General features: G+C 41.6%; 1 protein-coding gene across 1 annotated transcript in view; it reads right to left on the reverse strand.

Annotated features, from left to right (window-relative positions):
- The window catches only part of GLP2R (glucagon like peptide 2 receptor), a 28,868-nt gene extending 17,655 nt beyond the window's left edge, over positions 1 to 11,213 (reverse strand). Inside the window, exons 1-4 of the mRNA XM_033076697.1 lie at positions 11,109 to 11,213; positions 5,051 to 5,159; positions 2,606 to 2,710; positions 890 to 1,011 (exon numbers count right to left, since the gene is read on the reverse strand). Of these exons, the coding sequence (XP_032932588.1) occupies positions 890 to 1,011; positions 2,606 to 2,710; positions 5,051 to 5,159; positions 11,109 to 11,213 (441 nt within the window). The remainder of the gene's footprint in view (positions 1 to 889; positions 1,012 to 2,605; positions 2,711 to 5,050; positions 5,160 to 11,108) is intronic.
- Between the last annotated feature and the right edge of the window lie 2,312 nt (positions 11,214 to 13,525).

Consider the following 13,525-nt stretch of genomic DNA (forward strand, 5'->3'; position numbering starts at 1 on the left):
TTAAACAGGTACAAGCCCACATTTAATGTTGATAGGAAAGGTGCTTAAAGCTTTCAAGGAAATTGTCTGCTGTCACACAAGATGGAATAATATGTCTTGCAGAAACAAATGTGTTATCCAGAATGGTCAACAAACCTTGGAAAACACTTATGAACATTTATTACATTTGCATAAATAAACAGTTTGGAAATTCGTGTGCTTACTACATAAAGAGCTCAGTAAAAATGTAGTAACACACAGAGATACTAAACTAATACTGTTTCATGACTAATCAGTAAAGCAGTGTTACTAGATAAAGTAAGAAACAGCTCTTGGTCAGCATTAAAAATTAAAAATAGTGGTAGTAGTGCTTATCTAAGAGATCTAATTCTGACATCTGCTAAGCTGAACTCCGTGGCAAAAAGAAGTTTGGCTGACCAAGTGCAGCCCCTGGCCTGATGCAACGTGAGAAATGCAAGAGGGAGGGCATCAGATGAGGGTGAATCCTCCAGCCCCCGAGCAGCTAACTTCGAAATAACCAATTAACAGCTCATTAAATGCTGAAAGACTCAGAAGGAAAGTTGTCTTTGACAGACTAAGGTGATTTGGGGAGATGCTGGGATGCTCATTTGCTTGACAATTTGCAGTGTTTTTTTATTTTATTAGGAGAAAATCAGCACATGTGAACACTGGACTCTGAACAGAAAATAACTTGTGGCATCTAAAGCAGGAATCCCCTTCTGTAATATTTCTTCTTCTGCTTCTTATAAATAAAATAACAGCTTTCCATTAGGTAATTTAAATGAAGTCTGAAGATCCTTTGCAGGTATTAAATGGAAATGTTTTGTCAGTTACTCAAGAAAGGATTAAGAAGATTAAAGCTTTCAACCGTAATATAAAACATACTTACATTTTTTTGGAAATGATTTTTCTCAGAACATTCTGAACTATCCCGCCAAATGTCTGTGGAATTTTCCTTTGTTTGCCAAATCCCTTCATCCAAGCAGACTCTGTATACATGTCCTACACTTCCTGAAAGTAAACAGAGTTTTAGTTTGAAAGGTCAAAATAGAGATTTCATTTTTCATACACGTTTGAAAGGTTTCTGCCTTACACCTCCACAATGGACTCTACACCATCCATACTCAAAAAAAGAATAAAACCCACTTTTCTTTCGTCTTTGTCAATGTATTTTTTATATTCACATAGGACAAAGCAGGAATGTAATCCAGCAGAAATAAATTCCCAGAATGTACCTGGTTTTTACGAGGAAACCCACACAGTACATCCAAAAGAGAAGCTTACATCTCACTTTATTAATTTTTCCTCATTAAACTCATGAATAGGTAATTAACTGGCCAGGATTTGGTTAGGGAATGATCATCCTCTGTAACACCTGCTGTTGCAGGCTGGTGTTTCATTTCTGTGCTCTGGGGCCCCTTCAGCAGCTGGGGTGAACTGATGAAGTTTTCTTGGTTTTCACTGCATTGTCCCAATTTATACTCATTAGGAATTTCCCCACAGCATCAGAGGAATGGTGTGGGGACCCTGGTGGATGTTTGCGTGATGCTGTCCTTAACAGCTGCCATCCATTTATTTCTGATCAGACCTGAACTCTTTCAATCATTATTTCAAACATATCTGAGCGATGTGTTTTGCTGAGAGAATTGCTTTGGGAGCACAGTTTGTTGTGATGGAGCAGGGGCTCTGTATGAATACTAGACACTGGAAAAAACCTTAAACCATCCATGAAATGGGATCAGAAATCTTGCTTTTGTAGAAATTCAGACATAAAAAAAGAGTCTCCATTCCATGGAGGCAAGATGCTTTTGTTTATTACGAAGAACTGGGTTTGTCCTAAATGGTTGGCAGAAGCAATTTGGGAGATTGGATAGAAACTTGGTGTCTTGATGCTTATTAGCATAAAAAAAGATAAATGATATGAAAGAACAAACCATGTGTGGCTTGGGCTGGAGAAAGCTGGGGTTAGCAGCTGTAGAAGTCTCCCCTAAATTAAAGGACTGGGGCAGAGTTGGTCCCTCCAAGTGGAATTAGAGAAGCAGCTCAGAAGGGTGTTTAGCAGGATTCTGAAATGCTGCTCTATGCTTTTAGCAGTGTCCCTTCATTCCTTTATGGAAATCTTGTTTGGTGTCCAATACTTCTGCTCCTGAAGGTGTTTCATCCCCCCTTCCTGAGAGCTCCCTGCTGCATTCCCTGCAGGACCAGGCTGCCTGCAAGGCTGGCTCATTCACACCACTGGAGGTGCTGGGAACACCCCTGGGTTTGGCACTTCCAGTTTTCTGGGCTCAGTGGGGACCCCAGAAGTTGAAGATCAGAAGATGAGCCCTGAATCTATTCCCATGAACAAAGCCCTGGCAGTGTGGTTACATGACCTTGCAAATGTTCACAGCAGACAGTACAGAGCTGGGGCAAGCACAGATGGAGGAAAAAAGTAAATAAACATCAAAAATGATTTTGTGCCTCAGTTCAGCAGTGGTAGAAAGAGGTGAGACTCTTTCTCCCTCATCCACTTCAGAGGACATTGAGGCAAGACAGACAAGCACCACCTGGGCTTTAGCTGAATTCCTGGCACAAACTCCAGGGCAAGTTACCACTTTCACATTACCATTTTCCAGCCATGGCAGATATGAAGGACAAGGAACAGACACATTTCCTGGGGGTGAGTAAGGCCAGCATACAAATTGATCAAATGTCCCATTGCAATGTACTCCTGGGGAGAGAAGCAAATAAGTTTTACAAAAAGTTGTTCAGACAATGGACAGTATGAAACCATTTTGTACTGCTCCAGGTAACCTGCAAGCTACTCAGAATAACAAGATATTGTAGATAAATGTTGTGCATTCACTGTGCAATGCAGGAACAGGAGCTGCCCTTCTTCCCTGGGACCATGCATCACCTGAAGGCTTTGCACTCTCCACTATGTGATAAATTCATTGCTGAAAATCACAAGGAAGTGAGGTCAGACCTCATCAGGGTCTGCAGGTTCCTTTTGAGGGACAGCACAGGGACAGCTCTGATCTCTGCTCTGTGACAGGGACAGGACCCATGGGATGGCTGGAGCTGTGCCAGGGGAGGTTTGGGTTGGGTATCAGGAAAGGTTCTTCCCCAGAGGGTGCTGGGCACTGCCCAGGGAATGGGCACAGCCCCGAGGCTGCCAGAGCTCCAGGAGAGCCTGGACACCACTCCAGGGGTGCACAGGGTGGGATTTTGGGGGGTCTATGCAGGAACAGGGGTTGGGCTGGGTGATTCTGGTGGGCTCCTTCCAGCTTGGGATGTTCTGGGATTTTATGACTGTATGATCCTGACACGCCTGAGGTCCAGATGTAACAGGGAGATCCAGGCACGTTATCCCTCACTGGTGTGGTACATGCAGCAGACTGGGAATGGAAGATACTCCACCTTTCCCACCTTTCACTGGGACACCAGCTCTCACCTCTCTGTTTCTCACAGTGACTCCTTTTAGCCTTTGGGCACTATCTCATATTCCCAGAAATATTAAATATCTCTTATTCCCAGAGATAGAGCCAGAGGTTATATCTCTGGTAATATCTCAGAGTAACTCAGTTTTAATCTCCACAGTTATCACATCACTCACAGGGTGGAAGGTTAAGATAAAACATTTGATAATGCAGAATTGAAATGGTGCAGGCAGGTGACAGCAACATAAAATAAAATGCATTAATGGCTGCCCTAGTGCCTGTTAGTTTCTGTCTTTTTTTTAGGATAACACCAAAGTTCTTCTCTCTCAACTTCAGTGCTTTTGCTCATCCTAAACCAGAAGAGAATATCCCAAATTATTTTCCACAGTGCGTAGCAATACTTTGAGAAACATGTGTGGGAAGAAGAATACAGGGAAAAAGACAAACATCTCTGTGCTTTCTCACCAGCATCTTTTTGGGGTGCTGCTGCAAAAATACAGAGCACAGGATGTGCATTCTCACATATTCTGCTGTACCTTTGAGGCTAAGCATCTGTGCTATGATCTGTGTAGCTGTTAACATTTATAGCTGCATTCTTATTGTTCTTTTCCCCAAATTCTGTTTGTTCAAGTGTGGACTGGGGAGGCTGCTAGGAGAAAATACCTTTTTTTTTCAATTTCATGAAAGCTGAAGTTCTGAGGCCCTGCAGTTCTCTTGATTACCCACTACAACTACTGCCCTCTAATATCTTGCTGGGTCACCTGGCTTAGTTCTAATTGCCACCAAAGCCACCATTCCCTGCTTTCCTGGCAAAATACAATCTTCCTTTGCATCATGTTAATGTTTTCTGCACACCAGGTGTTCACCACAGGCCATTGACTTCTAGCTGCTCTCTACTGCTCCTTTCTTCCCCTCAGCATTAGCTGTAAGCCATCCTGTGTACTGGCTGAGCTGATGTATGCTTTGCTTTCCCTGCTTTCCATAAAATCTTTTGTCCCCTCTGCAGTCCTCATCACTCTCTTCTTCCCTCCTTCACTGTAGTCACATAATCAGTAACCTATGGAAGCTTCTTTGCTCTGGTTTCCTGTGTTTCCCCCTTCCTTATTTTCCACAAATGGCTCTGACTTCTGACCCCTCCCAGTTTGGAGTCACCAACAAATTTGGTGAGGGTGCTTTCAATGCTGGTCTATGAGTCCAAAACAGAGAGCTCAGATTCCCTTTCCACCTTTCCTGGGTGAACAGTAGCCATCTCTCTGCTAGCCACACCTTGGACTTCTCCAACTCCTGAAACCAAACCTCTGCCATCCTTTCCTGAAGTCAGACTCCTAGCTGAGTAGAGTTTATACATTTAGGAGTGAAATAATTACAGATTTGGAAGTCTCCTTTTGGCAAACAGAAATCTTTGAGCACCCATCAAAGGAGGGAGGAATTAATTCAGGAGGAGACACTGTGGGTGTGCTGCTTCTCATCTGAGCATCCCAAACCACAGAGACAGGAGAATAAACAAGGGACTTTAGGCTAATATTTGTGTCAGGTGAATTGTTCTACATTTAGAGCTTAGGAACAGACATACAGCAAGACAATATTTGTCAGTGTTACTCAATAAATTTCTTCACTGCTTAATTCCTTACCACTATCTACAGATGATTCCTGCAGCATTTTCAAGCATTCCTGTTTGTATTTGTTCCAGCCAGTAGTGGTTTTTTCCAGCAGAGAACCTTTGGCCTGGGAGTGAAAATACTGTACAGGAGAAAAATCAGTTAGAACCTTTTAGTCCTTAATAACACAAATATCTTTCCATTATAAGAAATTCTGGTCTGAGCACAGAAAAGAGAGGAGAGGAGAGGAGAGGAGAGGAGAGGAGAGGAGAGGAGAGGAGAGGAGAGGAGAGGAGAGGAGAGGAGAGGAGAGGAGAGGAGAGGAGAGGAGAGGAGAGGAGAGGAGAGGAGAGGAGAGGAGAGGAGAGGAGAGGAGAGGAGAGGAGAGGAGAGGAGAGGAGAGGAGAGGAGAGGAGAGGAGAGGAGAGGAGAGGAGAGGAGAGGAGAGGAGAGGAGAGGAGAGGAGAGGAGAGGAGAGGAGAGGAGAGGAGAGGAGAGGAGAGGATTAGTAGGTAAAAAAGGCCTAAAGGCTTTTTGGTTTTAGAATATTTTTAAAGATAATCAAGCACTCCTTGTTGAGTAGTACAGCAAGAAAGTTTGAATAAAACATTAATAAATAAGCAATGCTCTTTAGCTACTAACACCTTTCCTCTGTACTCCTGTCCACTTCACAGACCACTTATTTCACCTGCAGCTGCAACTATGCCATACACACCTTTCCATTCCTCTTTTCCCCCACGTTTTTTTTTTTAAGAAACTTTTGTAAATTTTAACTTTACTTGCCTATTCATACCGTGTTGCTCTTTTTGCCTCAATAGGGCACCTTTTTGCTTTCTTGTTGTGTCCATAGGTGAGAAGAGGCTTCACCCTCTAGATTTCCCACATAATACAACGAGACACATCCTTATCTTACAACACTGACTGCAGAGGTCTTCAAGGGGGCCCTGGCTGATAATTGCTCTTTAGGAAAGCAATGGCTAGAACCCAGAAGAATTAAATGCAAAAACACTTGGTGATTTGGGTGAAGAAATGCCTTATTAGGAGCAAAGCAGTACAGAAAGGATAAAGGGAGATGCTGCTTACAGCTCAGTGTTGGCATGAGGACTTGATCATTATTTATCCAAAGAAAAGAACACGATGCTAGGCCCTCCCTGTGCAACAAAACCCTGCTCTCCTGAAAGCAGGGCTTTGAGAGGCCACAGGCAAAGATTACTGTTAGTAAAAGACACTAAAATGAAAAATTCATTACTGGTTGAAAATGTTACCGGTTCTAATTTTGGAGAACAAACAAAATATAAGTTTTCTAAACAATCCTTTTACTAAAAGAGACCTTTCTGTTCTTCAGGAAAAGTCCATTTCTTTCTGTCTGGACTACACCCTTTCTTTGAAACTGCCTTTAACACATGTGTGGTTGTCCTGATGTTGACTGAATATGGTGATGTGCCAAGGGCTGAGATATATAACCAGAACAACACATGGCTGGGAACTTCACCTTTGTTCCTTTAAACCTATGGTTCGTTTGTATTTTAATGAAGAAAATCATATTTATTTACTTTCAAAAAAAGAGCAGTGTTCTGATGAGTTAGGTCCTATGCAGGATCACTATTTCATACATGTTTTTACTGGGTAAAATGTTGCCTGCTCAATACTCTCTTTTAGCTAGCTTGCAGACACCCCACTTTAAGCTTGAGGGAGTAGAAGGACGATAATCATTCTTCCGTGGATGGGCTTGCAAGATAAGGAGAGAATATTTACAGCAGCCATGAGAAAGGAATGCATGTTTCCAAAATAAAAAAGCATCTTGACATTTCCCTCATGTGGGCCTCAAAATGCTGGGAGCCAGGGGAGATTCTTCAGGCACCCAGGGGTCAGTGAACCTCACTTGGAGAGGCAGAGACTTGGAGATGACGCATTTGTGACAGGACTGCTTGGTGGAAGGAAGAACACTCCAGTTTCTGATAAACAAATGCATTAAACTGATGCCTGGAGAGGTTACCTGGGACAGAGGCTGGGCAGTGCTAAAGGAATAAAGCAGGGATTTATTCCAAGCCCTTCCAAGGATTCACCTTGGGCACTGCAAGAGCCCGGCCGTGGCTCCAGCCAAGATGGAGCCCAGATGGATCCGAGTCACGAGTTCTCACACTTTGATCACTTTGGGGCCATTTCCAGCTTGCCCTTCATTGTCCAATTCCAGCTGCAGCTTCTGCACTCCCATCCTCCCAGATTCTCTCCTCAATTCGCTGCTGTTTGCACTTTTTGGGGCTGGAGCTGCAGCGGTGTCCTTGGTTCTGGGCTGGAAAAGGATTGTTTTGTGTGCCTGAGCTGGGAGGAGAACTTGTGACACTTTGTATGGAGTTCAGAGTCACACACCAGTGCAGTGCAGAGTCTGGAAATAGGAAAGCTGGAACTTAAAGGGATGAGAACAGCCAAGGAAATCCAAAGGAAACCTCGCAGTGGCTGCCTGGCAGCTGCTTTGGTTCCAGTCCTGGAGATGAGGTTGATACACAGTCATGGAGAAGTTCACTCAACAGGAGTGGGGAGCTAAATGACAGTTCCACATCATCTCCTGATGGACTTGTCCATCTCCTCAGATCTGCAGGCACAGTCACATCTGGTCACTATTGATGGCAATACTTGTGAGATAAATTTGTTTTGGTCACATAGTCAATATCTGGACACTTGATGTAAATACTTGTGAGATAAATTTGCATTCTATCATAAAACTTTCTGATGAAAAGAATCAAGTCTACACAGAATCAGAGCTTCAGCTGACATAAAAAAAGTTAAGAGCTGTCAGCTGACCTGAAAAATTAATTTTAAGTATAGTTAGAAGGACATATTTAGAAAATTTAAATTGCTAATTAAAATGAAACATTTCACAGAGTAGCTGTGGTTGCCCCAAATGTCCTTAATGGTTATCTAAAATACTAAGAAATTCCCTTTAGTTTATGTTTTCAAAGAAATAATAAACAGATATTCAACAGGAAACCATGATGGCTTGAATGGCAGCAACTTGTGAATTGATCATCAGATATTTTCAGAGGCACTACCAAAAAAACTAGGCTGAAAAAAAGCAATCTTGCTTTGTACATGACTATTCAGTGTGCAGGGGCCTCCACACTGGGGAAAGGACATCAGTGTAGAGAAAGGCTGAAGAATGCTGGCAATGCCTGGGAATGAGGAAAATCAGTTTTTGTTCCCTTCTTGGTGTGAAAGGGTTTGATGCAGGTGCCCCAGGGAGAAGATTTCAGCCTTTTCTGCGGTGGGACACCCTGTTAAGGCTTTTCTGAATGAACTGTATTTTTAGAGAGTTATTTACTGTCCTGTGAGAATCACAGAATGTCCCAGGTTGGATCCTTGTGTACAAGGATCACCCAGTCCAGCTCCTGGCCCTGCACAGACACCCCAAAATCCTGAGAGCTTTGTCCAAACTCTCCTGGAGCTCTGGCAGCCTCAGGCTGTGCCCATTCCCTGGGGAGCCAGGGCAGTGTTCTGGGGGAAAAACCTTTCCCTGAAATCCAGCCCTGAACCAGGTTCATGCCATTCCCCTTGGGACTGGGTCACAAGAGGGAGGATTTTGCAGGATACCTCTGAGCTGCCACTGGAAGGCAAAGCAGGGAGACTGGGAATAAGGCACCAGGCTTTAGAGGGAAGGGAAATGAAGGAGGTGAGACACTTGATGTTCTGTGTCTGTGTAAGTGGAAAGGAGTCTCAGAGTCTCTCAGGAGGAGGGTGGTCTCCAGCTGGGGCAATATGAGGGGCACAGAAATCACTGCTGGAGGCTTTTTATGGTTTTGTCATGTTGGAGAAAGCCAAGTCACAGAATAACAGAATTACACAAAGCTTTGGGTTGGAAGGGACCTTGAAGACAAGGAAGATCTCCCATCTCTCACTGTCCCAGGCTGCTCCAAGCCCTGTCCAGCCTGGCCTGGGGCACTGCCAGGGATGGGCTGTGCTCCCTTAGCTGTGCCCTGAGACCCAACAAATTCCTCTCTGCAGCTGGGACAGGTTGTGATTGCAGATCCCAGCAAAGTTCCATCGTGATCACAGTTTGGGGTTAGGTACAGTGCAAGTTCCATGGCAGAAGCACAAACTTGCAGGAACATTTCCCCTGGTCTCAGGCAGTGGAAACACTCAGCTTTTGATCCATTGTGTGCTTCAGTTGCCATTCAGCCACTGCTTTTAAACAGGACTGCTGACTTGGGAAAATTCAACTCCAGTGTCCAAGACAGAAGCTCAGAAAGTCCAAAAAGATCTTTTGCCCTACACTGGACATCATTTCAGGGTGTCTGAAATACGTTTTTTTTGTAAAAACCTAACTGCCTCAGCCTGCCAGCCTGGCCCCTGCTTCCTCACCCATGAGGAAATGTAATCAAAATTCCCTGGAAGTGTCTGGCCATTTATTGAGATTGCACCAAGACACCACTCTTTAGAAATTCTTTAGAAATTTGTTGGATGCAGAAAAAATGCTGCCTGAAGCTTTCATCTAGGAAATGGATTATATTTGGTTGCAGACCAGTCTAAATTTAAATTTTTCATATCTGACCACAGTACAGTCATAATTTCACCCTTTTAAGTTTTTATACTAAGCTAGCAGTGAAATAAAATGTTTCTGTTTATTCAGACTATGCTTGTATGGACAGAAAAAAGCCCCTTCAATTTAGGCATAAACTAAAAATAAAAGCTGAAAAATATTTATTCATTCCTTCAGCCATGATCTGGGTTTAGTCTGATGGATATTTTTCCTATCTATAGAGGTTTTTGCTAGAAAATACAGATATAGTGATTTATGGCTGTTATTCCTTGCAGTGTTTCTTTCTTATGAAGTAAAATATAAAGAAACACAGCACATATTTCTTTAAACAAGTTGCAAGAATGACAAATTAATTCACTGTGATTAGTCCAGCAGAGTTCTGATCTCACAGAAGTATTTGGGAGATTTTTTGTTAGCATTGATGGAATTAATGCTTTGGCTGAGGTGTCTCACAAATCTGAGAGTTGTTTCAGTTCTATAAATAGAAGTTCTAAGCAGAGAAGCTCCATATTTGAATTATACAAAAATATTAGGAATATTTTCTTTTTAAAAAAAAATATATGTATTTGTCTTCTGGTGGTTTTTTCTTTATAAAAATGTTAGAAACACAGCTATGGGTGCTACAGCACATACAGCTGCAAAACCACTTTCTTAGAAACCCAAGAAAATGGAGATTAAATGGATAGAAATAGCTTTTACTTTCAGTTTATTGTCCTGATGCCCATACACTTCATAGAATTGTACCCTAAATCTATGTGTGAATTGTGTTCCGTTAAAGTGAAATTTTCCAAATATCAGTAATTGTTTTTAAAACTATTCAAATCAAGATTAATATAAATAAATAAATAAATAAATAAGAATCACTAAAAACCTACGTGAAAATTTCCTTTAAGTGAATTACATTGAGATATTTTCTCACTAAATACCTAAAGCCCTTCCAAATTATAAGTAAGAAGTAAGCATTTAGAATTTTGTAAAGATTTAGGGAAAAAGGTAAAAATAAAGGAGTTTAGTGGATCTCTACGAGAAACAAAGGCAGAAATCTCAGACAGATTTATTTGCTTTCTGTATGAAGCTGAGGTGCAGAATGACTTTACAGATTTCACAAATTGGAAATCCAATGCTCACAACTCAGAGGCTAAAAAGTAGTGCCAGAAACAAATCAGAGCTGGGTTTAGAACAGAGAAAAGACAGTAGAAAATAAATGTGATTAATAATAGTATATTTACCTGGTGGGAAAACTGAAAAACAAATATAATCCAATACTGATCAATACTGGTATGAGAAGTGATTGTGTAAATGGTTGTAAACATAATTTATTCACTGTATGAATGAGGGTTAATAGAATAAAATTGTAATAAATGACCTAGTCAGAGAGAGAGTTCTAATATAAAACTCTACAGCTTTGCAGCGTTGTTTCTCATGACTAATTAGTAACAAAAATAAATTGTTATGTTGGAAGGATTTTCAGTACAAACACACTCTTGTGACAGTTAAAATGCTACATGCTAGGAATTGCTTTTTGTGCTGTCCATTATTAATGATTGATCAGCTTACCTGTTTCACAAGAAACAACATCATGAGGGAGCTGGCAGATGTTGGAGGAATCCTGGACCTGAGTGCCATGCTGGAACAGAGGGCAAAAAGTGTCACCATGCCCATCCAAAGAAGTTTGTTCCCAATATGCTATTTCACTCTATAGATCAATTATATTAAAAAAAAATAACAAAAAGGAATAAAAGTAAAATAAAAGTAAAAATGTCTTCTTTTATGAATGCCACTGTTCCATGAATCTTCTTTCCAAGTAACTGAGGAAGTCTCCTGAAGTGTTTAGCCTTGCTAGACTCCAACTTGGTTTTTCTGATTAAAGGAAGAGAGAGCTTAGTCTAAACTTCACAGCAACTCTGCTTACTGTAGCTTGTCCATTAGCCAATAAGAAGTCAGAAAACTATTAAAACTTTAAAGGGCTGATCCTGTTCCTTGAAGCTCCACAGGAATTTTGCCAGTGATTTTTCCAGAATGCAATCCAGCTCCACAAAAACACACATATATATATTTATGCACACCTCATGAAACCAATAAAGGACACCTCAGAACACACAAAACTTTGTGTAGGCGGCAGACATCTCCCATTGTCTGTCAGAAAGCAGCTCAGGAAAAATTGGTTTTACGCTTTTTGATCATATTTTGTCAAATGTGCATGGCCAGTGCAGGATCAGGGAGAATCTAAGTGTGAAAAAAGTTATGCTGCCAGCAGTTAAGTTTTACTATAATTCTTGTGATGTTCAGTGTTTTCTTCAAAGCTTCTTGAATTGTGAAATCGTGGCTGGCTTGGTGTTACCTGCACGTATTTGGTTTACACAACTTTATTCCAGCAAAAATCACTGCATGTAACACTTTGCTTGAAGGGAGGTCCAGAAAATTGATTTGCTCCTCCCTTTCTTTCTTTCTTTTTTACAGTTTAGACAGAACTGACCAATAAATACTCGTGCAATCCATTTCTCCTGTTAAACAGAACCTTCTTGCATGAAAAATTGATTTGGAAGTTGTGTTGCCAGCATTGCCAGGGCATGAGCAGAAAACTGTCCCTGTGAAACATCTCAGACTGCAGTTGTCATTCAGAAGGTATCAGTGGTCTCACAGGCCTCAAAATATATTTAATTACAGCCATATGCAGATTACTCACAGGAATAGGAACACAGAGAAGTGTTTAATCCTCAGAAGGATTTCCCTCCCTTCCTCCCTCCTGCTCCTCCTGCTCTCACACTTGCTCCCTGTTCTCACAAAATGCACAAAGATGAGACAAAGAAAATGAGACAAAGATAGAGAAAAAAAACCCTCCTGGCTCGAGCTACATCTGGTTTTTGGGTTGTGAGATTTGCTCTGTCTTTGCAGACCAGACCTGCTCAGTCTTGCACTCTGTTGCTGGCCAGCTCTGTAAGCTGAGCTCTTCACAGCCACCTAAAGCAGGCATTCATTCTGTTATCCTTGAGTTTCATCCTGGGACTCATCTGACATCTTTGGGTAGAGAGTTGTCTTGAAAATCCAAATAAATTTCATTAGGAGACACATATGTGGCTTCAGTGTCTGTCCTGTGGAACTATTCTTCAGGGCTTTGACTTTACTGTTGTAAAATGAAGCAGTGGATTATTTACTAACACCCCAGCCCCTTTTGGCTCTTTTCACAACTTATTCCCATCACCAAACAGGCAGAAAAAACAATATATATAACATGTCGAGGTGGGAAATGTTTCCTAGATAAAGGAAAAAGAAATGCTATTTCACAGAGTGAGAAGATGCACATATAAAATAAGGATAATTCAGCATTTTTTTTTAATGTTTCACTAAAAAACTTCACTTGGGCAAAACTTGTGTTGTGTGTTCATGGAGGCAGACTGGACAGTGCCCAGGAAACCATCAAGAGCAAAATCAGGTAATTTATCACTTGTATTTGTCACTGGCAGAACTCTGAATATAGGCAGGCACCTTTCTAGTATGCATGCTGTGAAATGCTGTAGCTGGCCAACCAGTTTTAGCTCCTTACAAGTTTTTTTATAGTAAGAGTCACACCTGTATTCAATTTAAACAGTGTTCAGTTCACTGGAACATTTGGAACTGTGAGATTTGTTTATTCCTTAGCTAAGAGAGAGATTCCATCAGTGTGACTCCACCTCTGATCAAGGTAAATAGGCATGCTTTGTTTGTATAAACAAAACTTTACTGATTGCACACTGGGGTACTTCCAGTGCTTCTGTGTTCTGTGTATGATTCATGGGGCAAACTATCATTTCTTGTCACATTTCCTCATATTTCTTCCACAATACATTGCTGCCAAGCAACACTGTCCTTTATTCTTAATCTCCCCTGCCACATGATTTCTGGTCATGCCCAGATCTCTGCTGTCTGTCTTAAACTCCTAAGCCAGCACAATTTTCTGAGAATGGGATGGTGGATGCAGGCAGGTGTTTCAGCAG

This window comes from Catharus ustulatus, chromosome 20 (genome assembly GCF_009819885.2).
Source record: "Catharus ustulatus isolate bCatUst1 chromosome 20, bCatUst1.pri.v2, whole genome shotgun sequence".
Lineage (NCBI taxonomy): Eukaryota > Metazoa > Chordata > Aves > Passeriformes > Turdidae > Catharus > Catharus ustulatus.